Here is a 19,782-nt window from a genome sequence, read left to right as displayed (position 1 = left end):
TCATGGAATATAATTTTGGGTGTTCTGGATAACTATGGCCTCTATAACTTTAGCTGTGATTGGTGAAGGCAAAAAGCCTATTTCTCTTGCAAAGCTTGCATGGGGGAATATACATTTCACCTAAATATGGCTTTGTTGAAAAACCAAACTATATGTGCATTTCTGGTTGTTTAAAGCTGGTGTCATGTGGCAATCTGAGTTATCACTTTGTTCTGTCTTCAACCGTCATGCTTAATACACATTTTCTTTTTTATCAAATATCTTAATTTTTAAAAAGTGCTTTATGTGCAAATGAGCCTGAGCTTTCCCTCAAAAAAACTCATGTCTGAGCTTTACATGGCTTTTAATGTAGATATTTCCCGAAGGATTCAGCTTTCTCTGTGCTTTAAAAATAGTGAAGTGGTAGATTCAAGAGATTTTATTCAATTCTGGGAATGTTTGACTTCTGTAACAGAAGAGAACTAATTTGTTAAGAGGGACTATCTTTGGTAAATGGATGAAGATATTAAATTATTAAATGCATCGTGAAGATGGATAGAAAATCATTTCTTATGCAGTACAGGTACACTTTATTTATTTTACAAGAAGTAAATAATGACACTGGACATGCCTCAACTGCTTCTGTTTTCGAGGATAGTTATGCTTACTCTTCCAGTATCTTCATAGCAGAAGGAAAAGATGTGTGTGGCAGTAAAACTGTTACTAAAAATTAAGAAACTTTGGTTACTAGAAGGGCAGTTTTCAAATGTAAGAAATTCTCCAAGGTTGCATTTCTAATGTCATTATCATTTTAACTAAACCCCAGTTCTAGTCAACTTGACATCAAAATGGATAAGGGTAGCATTTTGATGTCATAGGCTAGGTTCAAAAAGCCCTAGATGGATTTGCACTAATTTTCACTGCCTTTTCTAAGTGCCCTAGATTAGTTTAGGAGTGAACAGAACTCATGTTTGCCCTTGTTGGGGGCGGTGGGGAGGGGCCAGGGGCATGAAGGCAGCCTGCACTGGGCGAGGCCACAGATTTGGGGGCACTCAAGCAGTCTGCCGGAGAATTCCTTGGCTTCTGCCTGTAGCTGTCAAGACTGGTCAGGTCAGGGGAACAGGTGGGAGAATGGAAACCCCTCCACACATACTGCCTCTTGCTGTGCTGGCTCTGGACCTCATGGCTCTGTTTTCTGCCTGTTTTCTTTCTGGCTCCTGTCTGCAACAGCCCAGGTACAGGGCTGGCCCAGCGCTCTCCCAGAGCAGACAAACACTGGCCGCGGTTAGCACACCACCCTGTGAGGGGTGCCTGGGATGCTGGAGGACAGCAAACTAAGGTGATTTGCTATAGGATCTGGGGCAGAAGTTCAATATACTGCTCTAACCGAAATGGATTAAGTCTGATACTACATCTGTCCAGCTCTATTTTAGACTGGATTAAGACATTTTGAAACTGATCTGTGTGTGCTGAACTTCTGTTGTTACAGGTTTAGACTGGTTGCCAGTCACTTACACTGGTTCATGTTCAATCTCTGTGCCTAGCAATTGTGCTTACAAGACAAAGCTGATGTATCTTTTCACAAATAGGCAGCTCTTTTGGTGATTTCACATAGGACATGTTTTTGTTTCTTTGAAGGAAAAGACCATAAGGCATTAATGTTGTTTTGGACACTGCCTGACACGTGTCTTATTTTGACCAGCTCTGTGCTTAGAGGTGTAAGGAAATTTGTCACTGGTTTTATGAGAAATTTAGACCCCATGGATGAATAGCTCATGCACTTTGAAACCCTTCTTTGAAACTCTGTTGGCAAGCAACTTCCTTCATCTCTGTTATGGCTCTGGCAATTTAACTAGCCGTCTGTTTTCCTGTTACAGATAACATTAAGCTGAATGCTTGCTTTCTTGTACAGCCTCAAGAATAATTTCAGGCACAGCTTTACTTGCCACACTGATTGCTAGAAAAATCTATTCTTTCATGATAGGGAGGCAAAAATGGACATGCTTGACTTGAGTAAAGGTGAGAAATGTAGTCCAAAAAAGTGAAATGCTGCATGACTTGTGAAGTAACACCATTAAAATATTCATCACAAGAACACTCTTTCAGCTCTGAATCGAATGCAACATCAACTGTCACAGAGCAGCTTAGCCTTTGAGGCAGATGTAGGCTGGGGCATTGCCTTTCTTAGAAAATTAACAAGAAACAAGTTTCTTTAGAATGATACTGCCTTCTTTTACAAAGTGTCACAGTGAAGACAATCAGTTTGGGGTGGTCAGATTAAGACCCCTTAAAGGAGCCCAATATTTCAGAAGTACTGAGGATCTTCTGAAAGGCAGGTGTCAAACTGAGCACCCAGAGTCACTAGTTGGTTTGGAAAAGGAAGAGCTAAATACCAAAAAGTCCTGTTTGTAAATACCCACTAATGGCTTTGAGAATTGAAGGAATATTGCAGTGCATGTGGTTGCTTGTGCCAGTAGGAGCATACAGTACATTTAAGGCTGTCATAATTGGAGGCCTATAGGGCATTTTGAGACGATCCAAGGACTGAACTATAAGTACTATTCCCAGACTTAGTAATTTTCAGTGGGCTGTGGCCAAGGTGCAAAAGTGTAGCTAAAACAGAAAGCCCTGAAATCAGTTTCTGAGTTGTCATAGAATGTACTTTTGCAGGCATTGCAACTAGCTTGGTCAGCAAAGTAAAGAAAGTAAATAATACATGCAGCTAAACCAACAGCAAAATAAATTAAACAAAGCACAAGTCCAAAAAGGAAACATTATACAAGAAAACCTTAAAATAGAGAATCCAAACATAGACTATCAAGCTTTAGCTTTAAAAAGTTAATAGAATTGACTATACTAATTACTACTATTATAGCATTATAGCATAACTACATCTAATATATATGTGTCAAGTTTGTTAGATAAGCTGTAAAAGCAAAACAGTCTTGTTAGTGAAAACTATAACCCAAAGTGAAAAGAAAACAGGCCAGTGACAAGTGACACTCAAATATGGTGAAAGAAGATGTTAGACCCTAACTCCATGTGGCGCCCAACGACTAGGGAGACGATGGTCCAGTTGCTCATGGATCCTGGTACTCATTAGCCAGAGCAAGCAGGGAGCAAACACCAGCATGCATTGCTCACAACAGCTTTATTCAGAATGGAGACAGCTTTGGGCAATGGTCCCTCACAGACACACAGCTCGTAAACCAGGGGGTTTGCCTTGAACGTTAGTTCTTTTCACATTTTATACACCTTGGTTCATACATATTAACATTCACCCCTCCTAGGTCCCTCCTTCGGTTCCACCCATTTCTCCTCCCATCTCAAGGTCCACCTCTGTTTACTGTTTGATTCCTTAGCATGGAATTTGCCTGTGCATTTCATTCATTTACATGCCTTTCTGCTAGTAGCGCATGCATAAGACTTTGCCTCTGTCATCTCCCTGTCAGTTGTGGTTTCTCGCTGGCTCTTTCTGGTTTTCTTGCTGACTTCAGCACCATCTCGAAAGCCGTACTTTTGCTTTGTCTCCTGACGATAGCTGGTGGGCTGCATCCTATTTTTACCCAACACATCATGCACTTTGCACCCTATCCTTTTGTTAAGAATCCGCTTACTTAAGCATTAGCAAAGTTAATTGCTTTTAATGTATCATCCAGCCTTGTGACTAGCGGCTTTTGCTGAGGTTACTTTTAATATATCATCCAGCCTTGTGACCAGCAGCTTTTGCTGAGACACAGGAAAAAGCCTTCATTCAGCTGCATACACAGTACTCACCAAAATTCATATTGTTACCCTAACAGAAGGAGATAACAAATCCTCCCCATCAGAAAGCATGTGTGCACGTGCACGCGAGCGCACACACACACACACACACACACACACACACACACACACACACATTTTACAAGGACATAAATCTCACATAGTTAAGACCTTTCAAGGCCATACAAAATGTTTGTTACAGTAAGCCCTGTATAAATATGGGGTATAGACTGGAGTGAGAATTGGAAAGTTCATCAAATCCAAGAAGACCTACTGCTAGTCAGTATTGCATTCTCCTTCTCCCTTCTCAGTCTCCCCAGGCAGAATGGGTAAGAATATAGCCCTGGCAGATGTTGATATAATGGCATGATGGGATCTGATCCCTGCTTTCAACATCCATATGTATTGGTTCAGATCCCTATGCATGTCCCTTTCTATTTGACAGCACAGGTATAGCTCAGGATCATGATCCTGAGCTCCACATGCACCAGCATGTTTAAAGCCTTTGCATGCAGGGCTTTGGGCACATGGCTCAGCACTTGCCAAGTGTGTGTGGGGGGGGGGGGGGAGCCAATTTCGCCCCCCCGCACAGCAGTTGCAGAACTAGATAGTGGTGCCCTTGCATGTATGGCTGCTGCTGCACAACTTTCAACTTGTCACCGGGAAGGAATCAGTCTGCTCCCCTGCCCACCACTTAACCACAGCACAGGCCCTGATTGTCAGCATCAGGAGGGAAGCAGTCCCCATCCAGTTGGAGACCATCAACTGATTGGCATTGAGAGGGGGCATGTCACAAGTTCACTTTAAAGTATCATGTGAACCAGCCACACAAAGATATCCTACATTATTTGTGGAACATCTATGTAACTATTTTGCCATTTTATGGCACCAAAAATGTACTGAATACATGTCATATTGCCATTTATTGTGTGATTTAACATGTTACATTTGTGGCATGATTAAAATCTGTCAGCAGTTTTAATAGGACTGTGGCAGGTAACCAGATAGACACTTGGAGAAGTGTTTTGGAGTGTAAACAATAAAAGGTTGAGCTATAGATCTGCCTCTTGTCTCTCTCTATCACTAGCCAACCTGCCAAACTCCTTTAATCCAGATAGCAGTACTATACTGCGGGCACTTCTACATGTGCTATTAATGCTACAAAGGCCTACTGCTCAGTAAAATACTGCACAGTAAGCCTTCCCTGGGAGAAAATATGCTCCCAATGGGAGCACAGGGCTGCTTCTACCCTGTTCTGGCCTCCTGCGGTAGCCAGATGGAGCTTCAGGCTCCTTCAGGGTGCTAGCCCAGGGGCTGGCAGGGAGCACAGGAGCTGATCCTGATGTGCACAGGGCCAGGAGAGCTCTGTTGGCTGCAATGGCAGCTGTCTCCTGGCCCTGTGTACATAAATATGGGTCCTGATGTGCATGGGGCCAGGTGACAGCTGCCACTGCAGAGCTCTCACAGCCCCGTGCACATGCAGACAGGCCCTGTGCCCAGTGGAGCTTCCCTGTGCAACTTGGGGCTGGCCGGGAGCTGTTCTGGGGAAGCTCCCAGTCAACCCCTAGCTGGGCAGGAAAGCAAATAGCTCTCAATTCTGGTGGTGCTCATCTCCCAGCTCCTATAGGAATCTGGGAGCCAAGCCGTGCCACGATGGGGTGGGGTGGGGTGGGGTAGAGAGCTCTCCTGTCCTGGAGATGCTCGGTTTCCAGCTCCTGGAGGGTTTTTACAGGTAGTAGCTAATTGTGCAGTAGACTAGTGTACTGTGAAGTTAATGGTGTACACATGTAGACGGTGATGTTTTACTATGCAGTGAAGAATCTTCTGTAAAGTTCTCGTTCAAGCAGTTGGTAGAAAACATGGAGCTGATCACATCACTCAAAGAGAACATGCATCTTCATTCAGGATTTTTTTGGTTTGAGGGAGAATATATCATTTTGGGGTTTATTTTGTCCCTTCTGCAAACTTGGTGGATGTGGCCTTACAGTAACAGGAGAATAAATCTTAAACATGGGAGGAATAATAATGGGGGCACTGGCCGTCCTGCAATTGTTCCTGTATGCTGAATCCATGGACTTTTGTCACAGGAAACTTCTCTAATTGAATATACAACCTAAGATGAGAGAATAGGGATCCAAGAGACCTGAATGGCACTCTGCACGTGGCTGTGACAAAATACATGTACAGGAAGGTAGTAGCAGAGTGACAGGAAAATTAGGACACAAGAAGAATTTACACTATGGAACCCTTGCTGAGCAATAGAGGTTCAGGTGAGAAGAATGAAATGGTGTGTTGGGGTGAAAGAGAAAAGAACACTTCAGAATTTGAGAACCAAGAGAGAGAAGCATTTGAAGGAAACAGGCAGTCTGGACAGGTCAGTTTGTATGGGGATTAAAAACAGAGGAATAGGAAGTCCAGAAAATAGCTAAGTGACCCCAGGCAGAGGGCAGACTAAGTTGAGTAGGACAGCAGAGATAGAGTAGGTAAAGCGAGTGAGAATATCTGAATACAGGAGTAAAACTGAGAATGAAGAGAAATACATAGTGATAAGAAAGTGGAATGGAGGAGAACAGATCTGTAAATTAAAAATGAAGGTATAGAAATGATGGTGTGAGAGATCTCAAAACCGAATATTATTAATATAAACTTTAGAGATGGAGCTGCCCTTTCCCCTTGTGTGCCTTGCACAATGGAATAGCAATGCAAACAAAGCGTCCCTTAGAACTGTGCATCATGACAAAGATTAAAATATTGTTCCTTATTTAATTCCCTTCTATGCATCTGACCCAAACAGTTGTGTGAGTGTGAGGAGGGCCGACTTTTCCAAATCCATGCCACGGAGTGGAAATATCTTGTGTCAGTAGTGGGAATCAATCTCACGGCCTTTAATCTAAATTTGAGTTAAAATTTTAATAGGAGCTGCATTTTGGGGCTGTTCATCTTTAGTTCATGTCAGCCTAGAGAGAGGGGTATTTTGTTTTTTAAAATTTTTGCTTTATGTTTTATCTACAGCCTATGTTTCCTTTAGAATGACTACCTTGGGCTCTGAATAATTATCCCTTTAGACTGGACTTTCTTTTTTCACTAATATCCATATTAAATCCATAAATTGTTGATTATCAATATTTTAATTTAATTTCAACTAAACCCTGTATATTTTGATTTTACCCCTATTTCTGTTTAGATGATCAGCTTGTGTAAACCATTATAGCTTCATTGATTTTCATTTATTTATTTATTTATTATTGGAGCTGATTTATATCAGCTAAGATATGGCTGTTCATACAAGCCTTTTTCAATTTTGGACTACCTCCTTGCTTAGGACAAATTTTAACTTGTCTTCAGTTAGGGTTTTGCCTAAATAATTGCCATATGCATTGTCTTTTAAACTTGTTCTAGATAGAAAATAATGTTTAATTTTAAGACCAGATTTCAATAACCTTTCTCCATGAGTTACGTTTACTGTTGCAGGGATCTTATTAATTATAATGGCATCACCCATAGGAGAACATTTTATCTAACACAAGGATATTAGAATCTGGCCCATGACCTTTGCTCAGTGTCCTTAATTTCACCTCCTGAAATGTATATGTGGTGGGGGAGCCCACAGTGTTTTCTGCTCTTATACAGTAGTACCTGCATCATTTGTACCCTGGTGGTTTGCAACCCACTTAATTCACAGTAGGTTGCCAAATTAAGAATGAACTGCTCAATTGTTAGCTGCAGCTTTTACTTCAAAAAGTGTCTCTTTACTCAGCTGGAGCTCATCAATGGTGCCACACAGCTGATTGAAGTTATGGCATCCTTTGAATAAAAACTGCAGCAAACTGCTGGAGCACTTCAGTAATCACACGTAGTTTTTTGCTGCAGCTCTGTATACAGTGGGCTAGGTTACAAACCTTTATCTTCTCAGGAACCTAACCTTGTGAAAAATCCAGGTTCTATATATCCCATATTTTCTTGCATACAACGTGTCCTGGAATAAGATACACACCTTAGTTTGAAAAGTAGAATGAAGAAGAGAAAATATTTCCTTGTAGTAAGTAACTGAATAGTAGCAGGCTAGAGACCTGAGCCCCTCGTTGCTCTGCTTCCTGTGGATCATGGACTTTGCTCTCACTTTTGCCCAGCAAGCAGCAGAAACTGCCCTTACAGTATTTCTCACAGATAATGTGCACTCCAGTTTTCAGTAGTTGCTTTTTTGGGGGAGGTGGGGTGGGAGGGGCAGGGGTGTGTGTTATATATGTAAGAATATGGCATAACTTTCTTCTGGCCAGTAGGGTTGAAGCACATACTCTGAAAAGGCTATAGCTGCTAGGAACTGATGCTGATATCAGTGAGAATGGCTGATCAGTCTATAAAACAATCTTTTTGAGATTAATTTTATTCTTTTATATAACTCAAAATCATATTTGTTTCAGTAACCTGATACTTTAGATTCGTTTGTGGATGAGTAAGGTTGCCCTCACAAGTGGCTACATTAAAGTCAGTGGGAAAAATCACTTGAATAAAACATACTTACACATGTGTGTGTGTTTGCTGGGCTGGGTGATGGCAGAATGTGATCTTCAAAATTAACCTATTTTATTGTAGTATCGCTAGTGTGTTGTGTTGTATTTGCTGTCTTTTGATGAGATCAATCCCCAGGGGTTGTCAGAGGCTCTGCAAGCTGACATTACTGTCATTCTCTTGGGTTAAAGACAGGTCTTGGTCCATGCATGGAAAGAAGTGAATAGAGTTGCAGTTCTCTAACAGCACAAAGAAATGGAACATCTTGTGCAATATCTGCTACGGGTATCTGTGTGCCACTTCTACATACGATCGTGGCTCCCTTATAGACTGTTGCAACTGGTACCTAGTCTATTCCATACCTACTTACTAAAGCTGGATGGACTGCCCCAGAACATGACTTTCTAGACATTAATGATAAGGGCAGCACTTAGTGGGGCACCTGGAGATACCACCTGGAGCCACCAGCATTACATGGTCATATCTTCCCGATTAAAATACTCACCCAGGCTGAACCACATGGAATTCCTGAAGGGAGTTCTTCAGGTTAGCATGTAAAGGGATGCTGTTCCACTGACTCCTCTTCTTGCTGAATATGAGACTTACTATTGTGGAAGCTCCCTGGGTTTTGACCCATCTTTGTCTAGCAGCATAGAAAGTGAAATGTCTGTTTGCCTTCATAATCAGCTTCTTAGGACAATCGTTTTCATATTTAATGGGAAAAACAAAACCAGTAAAAATATTTCATGAAGAAACCAATGACAGGCTGTTCTTTTTTTCTTGTTTTTCTTCTCATTTGAAAAATCAGAATGAAGAAGGCATCCCACAGGAAGGAATGATGGATAATACAGACATGCCGGTGGACACTGAAAATGAGGCTTATGAAATGCCTCCTGAGGTAAATTTTTTGTTGTGCTCGGTGAACACATATAGCAGATGGCAACAGAGAGTTCAATGCAGGGACTCCGTCAGTGTGATCCAGTTCCAGCAGAATAACAGTAGTAGGCCAGCTCATACCAGGCACTCACAGAGAGAATCTCTTGCCTTCAGGGGTGCATGATGCTCAGAACATCTCAGAGAGGAGGCAAGCCCCTGACTCCAATCTTCTATATGCCTAAAGGTGCGGAGTCAGCTATGCAGGGGGTTAGCAAACTGCAGCGTGGTAGAAGGCACAAAGCATTTCTGACAGACATTTTTATGAGGCAGAACATCTCCTGGGGTTCCCCATTACTCCTTCCCATGTCAAAATGGGATGAGTGAGCCCAAGGAGTAGAGGTCTGCAGTAGCATCATGCTTGGTTATAAAATTTAATATGTTAAGTGTTCTCTTATGTAATGAATAAGTTCTAAAGAATTATTGATGCTTTTTGCAACATTGCCTGTTATTGGGTTAGATGTTACACCACCGTTTTTTCAGCAACCAGCTGTCTTCAGCTGGAAGCAGGAATTTCTATAAATGACAACAATAACATTTGTATTCAAGCAAGGACTGGACTGGGTGCCCTACCTCCCAGGTGAATGCCTCAAACCCAGTGGAAATGAAACGTTTTAGACTGGCCTCTAGATCCAGTAGGACATAACAGGCCCTTTTACACGTTTTCTGACGTGCTCTGACTAGAACGCACCAGAGCAAACTCAGTCGAGTCTGCGGGAGAGTTCTAATCAGAACACCCCAGCGTGCTGCGGCATCTCGTGTATTTAACATCCCCGTGTTTCTTAGGAGCCACTCTAATTAAAACACCCGCAGCATCTTGTGTATTCAGCACCCTGCAATTCAAAATGGTGGCAGGGGCACTTTAACTAAAGCTTGTTCAAGAATCTTTAGTTAAAGCACCCCTGCCACCATTTTGAAACATGGGGACACTGAATAAACGAGACACTGCAGCATTTCCACTGGATCTGTTCCATTTCTACTGGATCTGTTCCACTATATCTAAAATATTCTGATTAGAGTGGTCCGATTAGAGCTGTCCAGCAGACTCGATTGAGTCTAATGTGATGTGTTCTAATCAGAACGTGTCAGAGGACGTGTAAAAGTGCCCATTATGCCCTACTGGATCTGTTCCACTATGTATAAAACATTTCATTTCCATTGGATCTGTTCCATTTCTACTGGATGTGTTCCACTACATCTAAAACTTTTCATGCCTTAATTAGAGAGGTTCTTAGGAGCGCTTCCCCCACCCCTTCTCCCCCAGCATACGTGCAGCCGTCCAATGAGATCTGACCCAGAATTGAGAGCAGTCCAGTGACTATGGTAGTGTGCTAGGAGATGGGAGGCTACAATTTGCATTTCTGCCTCAAGTCAGACAGAATAGAGACTTGAAAGTGAATCTTCCGCATCTCAGGATATTTCCTTAATCAATTTTTAGAAGGATGGGCTATGTGCAATTTCCTCTTCAGTTTGTGAACAGCACCTAAATCCTATAATTAATGTGTCCTTCAGTTCCAAATTTCCTTTGCAGTTGTTAAATGCTCATATTTGAAACATAGTATTTTGTCTGATCTCAAATGATATTTGTCACATTTTTAGAACTTCCAGCAAAGCAAAAAGAAAGTCATTCTTGTATCTTTAATTCGATCTATTTGAATGAAGGAAGCAAGATTGTACTGTCTAATAGTCCAGCTACCATTTTAATGTAGCTGAAATCTGCCTTGGTTCTTCCATGTTTGCATCTGCTTATCGAAGAACTGGCTATAAGCGGTATTGTTCCCAAGACCACTTCCATTACTTCTTTGTTTTCCCTGCACAGCCTCTCTTAAAGCAGACCCATCTGCAACCCAGCTGGTAAGGGAGGGGAAGTCCATTACTGTTCTTAATGGCTTCCTTACAGGAATCATCTTTAAGAGAATCACTTGACACAGCTTGAAAATATTCTTGCTTTCATCACTCTAGAACAATCCATAATAAATTCATAACGTTTTCTTGTGTTTGTGAAGAGAGATGTGGAAAAATGTATCTTTGTTTGATTTCAGTAAAAAAAATGTATGCTCAAAGTATATTCTTTAGCTTCCTAACATTTAAACCACATTTTATAAGACTTGCAAATCATTATTACTCCCTGTGGCAAATATATTGTGAAGGTATAATTTTTATCACTTTCCTTTGGCTAGCCTTGCATTACTTTGAGCTTGTTACAACATGTTGCTACAATTCATGGAACATATTGCTAAGGGTAATCAGAGTGGTTATTTTGTCAAGCTGTAGAAGATTGGTTCTGATTGTGAGGGGCATGAGTTGTCTAAAGTGTTGATCCAGGAAAGTACTTCAAGTCATATATTACTCAGAAATTTAAAATTATGCCATTAAAATTAAGGGATTACTTTTATTTTTATAGTGATAAGTGATTTACTGGACTAGGTGAGCAGCTGCAGCACCAGTGTAAAGTAGATTTCATATCCAGTTATGGCAACTGAGCCTCTTTGTATTACCAGAATTTAAGTCCACAAACTTAGCAATTGCCATTAAGAGCTTGATCTAGTTTCCACTGAAGTCAGTGGAAGAATCCCCACCTAGTTCACCATGAATTGGATCAAGTTGTAACTGTTCTCATACAAAAGTCCCATGTAAGTTTACTCTCTGCTCAGTATGGAAATCTAGTGAAGTCTAGAGCCTGCCAACATGCCATTTGAATTCAACATTTTAGGCATGAAGATTTTTATACTACATTCTTTTATGGCAGTCTTGGGACCTGATCTGTGCTCAGTTCTTTAACTTTAAGGACGTAAGTAGTCCCAGTGATTCCAGTAGGACTATTCATGAGTTTAGAGTTTTGAACATACATAAGTGCTTTCCTGGATCACTGATTGAGGCTCATTTCTTATCTTTGAAATGCTTTTCCCTCATGAGGAATACTTTGTACATGTTATATGTAGGAATGTGATTTTTTCCCCCTTCTTCCCTTATTTCTTATGGGTACTATTCACAGATGCATTATTATAAGTAATTTTGCAGCTGATACCATAGTTGAGTGGTATGTTCAGTTAGGAGGCATCTAGTTAGTCTATAAATACATTTGATTGTAAACTAAATATTTGAAAGACATGATAAAATAATGCCAACCAAATAAAGATAAATGCCCAGATCCTGTTCCTATTAAAAAGAATAGCACCTCTTTCTGTATTGGCTTCAATGGGAATAGAATCAGGTCTAAAATGTGGCATTTAATAAATGTTGCCAATGCTGATTTTTGCCCTTCTCAATAGGAAAAGTATCAAGACTATGAACCTGAAGCATGAGAATCTCTCCCCTCTTTCTATCTTCTGAAATCTGCTAACAAAGATGTCCCATCCTGTACGAGTGCTGAGTTCCAATGTGCCCAGTTGTTAACTTTTTTTTACAGTTTTTACAGTGTATTTTGAAGTCTTCCATCAGCAATGATCGGAGTATCTATGACTGCGTCCAGCTCTTGTTTCAGTGATTCCCTCCTGCTGAAACTAATCCCTGGGTGGCAGGCCCATTGTTGTGCTGTGGATATTGTGGCTTCAAGTTTAAAAAGCTAAAATAAAAATAAAAATCACCTAAGTGTCTACTGCTTATTTCTAAAGCTGTACATGTTTTGTTGACAGGTTGTCAGTAACATGGTATTGTTTGATAAAAGGTTTTTTTTATGTTTCCTATGATAATTATTTCTGTGCAGAGATGACTTGTGAGAGTTGTTAATATATATACATATATAAAGTAATTGAGCATGAACTATGCACCTATAAATATTTACTGCTGAAATTTTATTGTTTTGTGATGTGTTTTATTAATTTGTGTCTGTAAATAATGTTCAATTGAAGTAAATAAAACGAAACCCATTAAAAATTAACGTCTGAATTGGTGGTGATTTACAGCACCTTCTTTCTGTTCCAAGAATTCATGTTTTAGCAATTTAAGTCAAGGCACTCATTGTGAAAAAGTTGCAGCCACAAAGAAGAAAAAATCTATACCAGCAGCAGCATAAACAATGGAAGAACTCAGGCCCAGTGTTGAGCTGGTGTACATAGTATACAAAATGGATATGCAGATGGTGACAGTAAGTTTGTTGTTATAAAGAGAACCAAGAAACAAATGCGGCTTTCAATAATGTGATGCAGTGAATTATCAGGAAATTGTAAGGGCGTAGGAAGAAACTGTTCCTCAAGGTCATTAATCTACTGTGATATGGAGAAACCAGCAAAATGATAAATTGGTTGCACTCTGGGTCTTGCATTCTGAATCTGCCTATCATTTGTTTTAGCAAAAATACACTCTATTCTGTTTCATGCAACTGAATTTTAGTGTAGTTTCTCAATGGGAACCATACTGATAAAAGTCTTTTTAGGAGGATGACCCGAATAAAAACAGGTTGCATTTCTCTTGCCCTTGTTATTCTACTCTCTTCACTTTGGAGTCAAATTTTTCCTCTAACATAACTGATGCAGTATTACTAATTTAACCTATTATTATTATATATGGTCATAAGCAGGATTTTTGCCCTCAGTCATTTCTTATAGCCAATGTGTAGCCAATGTTTGTGTAGATCTTACAGTGGGAAAATATCACTTGCCCTGTTTTGCAGGTGGGGAAACTGACAGGCAGAGAGACTGATGAGAGATAATATGACTTGCCATCAGTCACATAATAGACTGGTAACATAATCAAGAACAGAACCCAGATGCCCTGATTACTAATCCAGTGCCCCATCCATTCAAGCCATATGTATTAATTTTGTTTTCGATCTGTGAGTTCTTTTCTGAATTGTCTACATCTATCTGGTTTTGGAGGGCCCAAAACTGAAGACAGGACTCCAGGCATGGGCTCATGAGGATTGTGTATTGAAGGACTTTGATGTGACCCTTCAGCAGTCCAAAATCATGCTGGCCTGTTGCACTGCAAGCTCCTATTTAATTTTCTGTCTGCTATCTCCTCTTGTCTGTTTTGCACCACTGCATTTCTACACAAATGATTGAAATAAAAGAAGAGTAGAACAACTATAAAGGGGGAGGGGGAAAATATTTTTTTTTAAATGGGGCGGGGGAGGTCAAGCAGTTAAATCTTCTTGGTTATTTTAAGCAACTTACCTATAATGTTCTTAAATGAAGCTGAAATTCCCTGACTCCCTTCATAATATAAACCACAACTTTTAGACTGGTTATCTCCATTAACAATGACAGTCATGTTGTCCTCCTCCTCCTAATGGGATTCGTATAACATCCTTATAAAGAGTACAGCAATTGCTTCAATAGAAACCTGATATTAGGAAGGTATAATGAAAATTTTACTTTTTACTTTTTATTAATGTAACTTAAGCTTCTATTAATATGATTTAGTAAGTGGAAGCATGGTGAAAAAAGCGACTGTATAGAACCAAGCCACTTTTCATGGCTTACCAAGAGGGACTGCTAGAGCAGGGGTGGGAAAAATGTGGCCCAGGGGCCGGATGCGGCCCACCAGGCCATTCTATCCGGCCTGCAGGGCCCCTAAGTAATTTAGAAAATTAATATTTATCTGCCCTGGGCTGCCTGCCATGTGGCCCTTGATGGCTTGCCAAAACTCAGTAAGTGACCCTTTGCCTAAAATAATTGCCCGCCCCTGTGCTAGAGGCAAAAGCTATACAGGAGATTCAGATGTCCACTTTCATTGGAAACTTTGGAATTTTCAGCCCAACTGCATCCAGTTTTGAGTTGGCTTCATGCACCCTATTTAAGGGGGTAACTTCAATTTTCCTGAATCAAGAAATCAAAATGTGTAATTAAGGCATTGATACACAATTGCTGCAAAGAAGCCATACATTTCTAACTAGCCATGGCAATTGCATGAGAAAAATATGAACCCCTAAGAGAGGTCAGTCCTTTGATGAGTTAATTCTTTTATTTTTAGGGCAACATAAATCATTCATAGTTTGGAAGTCATTTTAAATATACGATAGGTGATCTTTCTAATTTATGTGCCTCTTGAAAACATGCCCTCAAATGGCCTGAAAAGTCTACAGGACTTCCTGGTTACTATGGCAACACAGCGTGATGCAGCGCTCTAGTAACATGCTGCATTTTAATTAGACTCTTCTGGAGCTGCTTAGCTGTCTTTTTCAGGTAAACTAAATGCCAGTTGGTCTTATTTCCTGGAGTGCAATGAAACCAAATGTGTGGACTGCAAATGTCAGAACTGTGTTAGACCCCAAAGCCAAATCTACACAAATATTACTTTAACAGGACCTAGATAACTCTCTGCCTTTGAATATTAAAAGACAGCCATATAATTGTGAGTTTCATAGATTTCATAGACATAGATTTCATAGACATTAGGGCTGGAAGGGACCTCGGAAGATCATCGAGTCCAGCCCCCTGCCCAAAGGGCAGGACGTCAGCTGGGGTCATAGGATCCCAGCAAGATAAGCATCAAGTTTGCTCTTAAGTTACTAGAAAGCAATGCAACACGTGCCTTTTAGAGACAACAAAAATCAAAAGCTGTCCCCTTTCCTCAGTTTAAGTATCTGTTTTTGTGTTTATTAACTGTACTAAAAGCAATAGTCTGTCCCCAAATTAAAAAGAGTTGATGCATCTCATTGTGTTTGCATTTCTCCAGGGAAAACTAAATGTTGCTTTTTCCTAACTTGACAGGCTTAATTGGCCTTATATTTGCTCCTAATTAGGCCTATTAGAATAATTATGTTTTTATTACTGTAAATCACAGTGTTGTTAGTATTTGCTGTACATGCTTGTGATGGAATGACTTCAACATAATCAATGACCCCCTCAAGGTACTGAGATTTGTGCCATTCCCTCTACACATTAATGAGAGGTTAAGGTGAATTGTGATGTACTATATCTGGAGACCCAGGGATAAGCTTATGTTTAATACTTCTCTGGGTGCACTCATTTAATTCACTGGCTCATATAACTTTCTTCATAGTTAAGATTCTTTGCTTTATGACATATTTCCATATTTCATTTTCCTCTACATGTTACTGTAAGTTATGCTTCTGGATACAGTCTTTGACACAACTGAGAGGAAAGGTAGGAATCCCCTAAGTATAACAGGGAATCTCTGAGCCAAATTCATCCCAGATTTAACAGACTGTAATGACAGTGATATGAAAGTATAATTCCAGCATCCTTATGTGGATAAAGCACCAAGAAGCTATGTGAAAGGTTAGTTTGAGCCTGTTTAGCAAGGCAAAGCCATTGCCTCAGAAGTCTACATGAAACTAGATGCTGTAACAGGGCAGAGGAAAGGCCACTGGCCTGGGATTCAAGTGAACTGGCTCTGCCACTGCTTTGCTGGGTGACCCTAGGAAAGTCACTTCCCTGTGCCTCAGTTTCTCCATCTGTAAAGTGGGGATACTGATCTTTTTCTGAAAAGTGCAGCATGTGTTCATCTCTGTAATATGTTCTCCAAAGTACTGTAGTTCATAAGTAGAGCTAGAAAGTATAGTGAGGAGAATGACATTTTGCCTGCTGCTAATTTGTGTGCTAGAAGGGAAAAGCTTTCTCCCAAATATCACAGCATAAGGGCAGTAGGGCGGCTGCACCGGTTCAGCTCCTACTTCTGGGTGCAGTGGGGTTTGCTTCTGACTTGGCAAAATCTTACAGGAAAGTGGGCACTTCCTCAAATTTAGTGCCCAGAGCTGGTGCCCTTCTCACCCCTCACTAGTTATACTATTGACTTAGGGTACATATACACAGGCTTGTTGGTGCTGTCAGTGCTGCTGCCTAGTAAGTCCTCTCTGTCCATGTCTCCTCTGCATGTTCCAAAGCCAGGAGTGGTGGTGATAGTGAAGATGCTCTAAGGATTCACTGCCCGCTTCCTCCTCCCACCTCACCCCTTCCACAGTTCCTGAGATCTTTGGTGTGCCTCAGAGCAGCAGACAGAGGGCAGCATTACTGCTCTTCTGTGTTTTCAAGTGTGAAGTGGGAGGGGGTGGGCATGGCTTACTTTGGGTGGCAGCTTTGAGACTAATGTGGAGCCAGTGCAGACATGCTCATAGCATCCTCTGACCCAGTTTTTCCTCTAATAGGTGGGGATAGTATTTTCTTTTCTTACTATTTGGATTTTCAAGTTCTTGTGGCAGGAACAGTCTTTATCTATGCTATGTAATTAATAATTATGTAGTGTATAATGAATAATATGAGTCTGTCCCAAGATTTATATCACATTTTAAATGGCCAAGTGAAACTCTTATTTGCAATGCTGTAAATTAGAAATAACTATTAAATAGAATTGCGCTTGAATTACCCTAGTGCAAAGCAGAACATTTTAACCTTAAATATCTCCATGTTTCTGTGCATGATAGTTCTGCCATGTTCTTGGACTGCATTTTCATGATTCGCCTCTGGTTTTTACTACTAAATGCTTTAGTGCAAAGAAGGGGTGGGACCATCATACATGCACAATTGGTTGTTTTTTAACTGAAAATATAATCTGTTTAAAAACATTCATAACCCTTTTCACAACCTGCCTGATATTTATTGTGTAATTCAGAAAGGTTTCTCTGAGCTAAAGAAAGTCTAGCAGATGGGGAAGCAGCAGGTGGAACCACAGATGAGATAGCCAGGAGGTAACTAACAAGGTAGAAAACTAGGTCAGATAAGTCCTACCATGTTTACAGAAGTTCTTTGCAAATATAATCTTCAATCAAAACAAAGGTGGGATTTCTATCCCATCCATTAATGTGTGAACCTTCCTACATGTCAGAGTGTAGAATCAGGAACTAGATTCATTCTGTATGTTTCTGTGGGAAGACAGCAAAATAATGAAAATGATGGTTGGTTTGCTTGATCTTTATTACCTCCAGGAAATGTGTTTGCAAAAGAGCATGGCCTCTACCAATTTCCATTGTTTTACTAAGTTTTTTAATAAAGGCAAAAGTGCAAACACTCTTAGAAGCCTGCCTCCAAAAGGAAGAGGAAAACATTGGAAGGAAAGCAATACACACTTGCATGAATAAGAAGATAATGTAAAGAGCATGTTAGCTAAGAGAGAATACATAGAAGCAATGGCAAAAAGGACCAGGAGGGAACTTTATCTGTTTGTGGTCAAAGAGTGAAGGAATAAAGTGATAGTGGCCAGAAACTTAGCTGTTAGACCTCGTGAATAATATTACAGTAAATGGCAAACGCTTATTTGGTCTTATAAATAAAAAAAGAACCAAGAGGGAAGAAGTGGGATTGCTATATGCTCCAGCTCATGGATGACTAAGGTACAGTACTGCTCAAGAACTGAATAAAGGGTTATCTCAATCTTTAATAAGGATGAAGATGTAATTGAGAGCTTTGGGGGGTACTGCATGGTAATGAGTACTTAGTTATGGAAATTACCAAATCAGAGATGGGAGCAACACTTTTCTTAATGCAATGTACATGTAGCTGCTGACTGGGAGCAAATTTGCTCCTGGTCAGCCCCACCACCAGGGAGCAACCCTCAGCTCAGCCCCAGGGCCCTGGGGCTGAGCACTTCTCCACCCCCAAGCCCTTAAAAGCCTGCAGAGATGCTGGGGCCCAGGGCCACCTGCAGCCAGCTGCGGGCCACTGAGTGTCCCTGCAGAGGCCCCAAGGCCAGCCGCAATAGTCTGCCCAGGCTCTGGTGCCATGCAACTGCACGGCACCAGAGCCCACACCATCACTCTGTTCTGGGTGCTGCAGGCATGTGCAAACAAGCAAGCAAGCAGCACCCTGGGACACCTACAGCTATCCTCTAGTCACTGAGTCTCACTCCAGCTGGACCCCACCACTGGTGCCTAGCACATCCTCACCATGTGCCTGCCTGTCCTGCACCAAGCCTCTGTGCTGGGTGCTTTAGGCAGCTGCCCAGGCCCACCAGCACTGGGACTGCCATGCAGAGGCCCAGGGAGCCATTGAGGGAGCCACACTGGTGTCCTCCCCGACACCACATGTTGCCTCCCAGGGCCTCAACTGGTCCCAGGAAGAAACTACAGACCTCATTGCACTGTGGGATGAGGCCAAGGTCCTCACTCAATTTGTGAGGATTGGGTGCCCCAACACACACACATGTATGAGGGGATGTCAGGCTGCATGTGGGAATGTGGGCATGACCGGTCGGTGTGCCAGTGTTGCATAAAGGTCAAGGCATTGTGGGCACAGTGGGTCATGGTCACCAACCACAACTGCTGGTTGGGGGTGGCCCGCAAGTCCATCCCTTTCGTGCGGCAGCTGGATGACATCCTCGCACCCTGGGACCCTGGCCTGAGCCATGCCATCTATTCAAGCCTGGGCAGCCTGCCAGAGCCTCCACTGCCTGGCACCCATGGTGATATGTCACTGGGAAAGGGCCTATTGGCCTGCCTGGAGCCTGTCTCACCAAGCTCCCTGCCCCTGGCTTCCTTCAGCAGCTCTGAGAGCCCAGAACAGTAGCTACCCAGCCAGCTCCACGTGTTCAGCACCACCCATGAGGTTAGGCTGGCCATGATGCTGCCAGCTGCCAGCACCTGCAGCTCCTTCCTGGAGGGGGTCCTTGCCCAGGCAGCCAGATGCTGCTTCTCAGTGCCCCAGGACACTACTGAGAGCTGCACATCCTCACTGCCACTGGGGACTGACTTGGCTCACA

At 41.7% G+C, this 19,782-nt stretch overlaps 1 protein-coding gene across 2 annotated transcripts in view; it reads left to right on the top strand.

Annotated features, from left to right (window-relative positions):
* Positions 1–13,066, top strand: part of SNCA (synuclein alpha) — a 175,127-nt gene extending 162,061 nt beyond the window's left edge. Inside the window, exons 5-6 of one of the 2 annotated variants that reach the window (XM_019488099.2) lie at positions 9,062–9,151; positions 12,596–13,066. In XM_019488099.2, the coding sequence (XP_019343644.1) occupies positions 9,062–9,151; positions 12,596–12,673 (168 nt within the window). In that variant the 3' untranslated portion in view covers positions 12,674–13,066. Of the gene's footprint in view, positions 1–9,061; positions 9,152–12,458 lie in introns of both variants that reach the window. The other variant, XM_006261248.4, reaches the window with a different exon arrangement.
* Positions 13,067–19,782: the final 6,716 nt, after the last annotated feature.

This window comes from Alligator mississippiensis, chromosome 2 (assembly GCF_030867095.1).
Source record: "Alligator mississippiensis isolate rAllMis1 chromosome 2, rAllMis1, whole genome shotgun sequence".
Classification (NCBI taxonomy): domain Eukaryota; kingdom Metazoa; phylum Chordata; order Crocodylia; family Alligatoridae; genus Alligator; species Alligator mississippiensis.
Note: the sequence above shows the minus strand (reverse complement) of the source record. Positions and strands in the feature narration are given on the sequence as shown.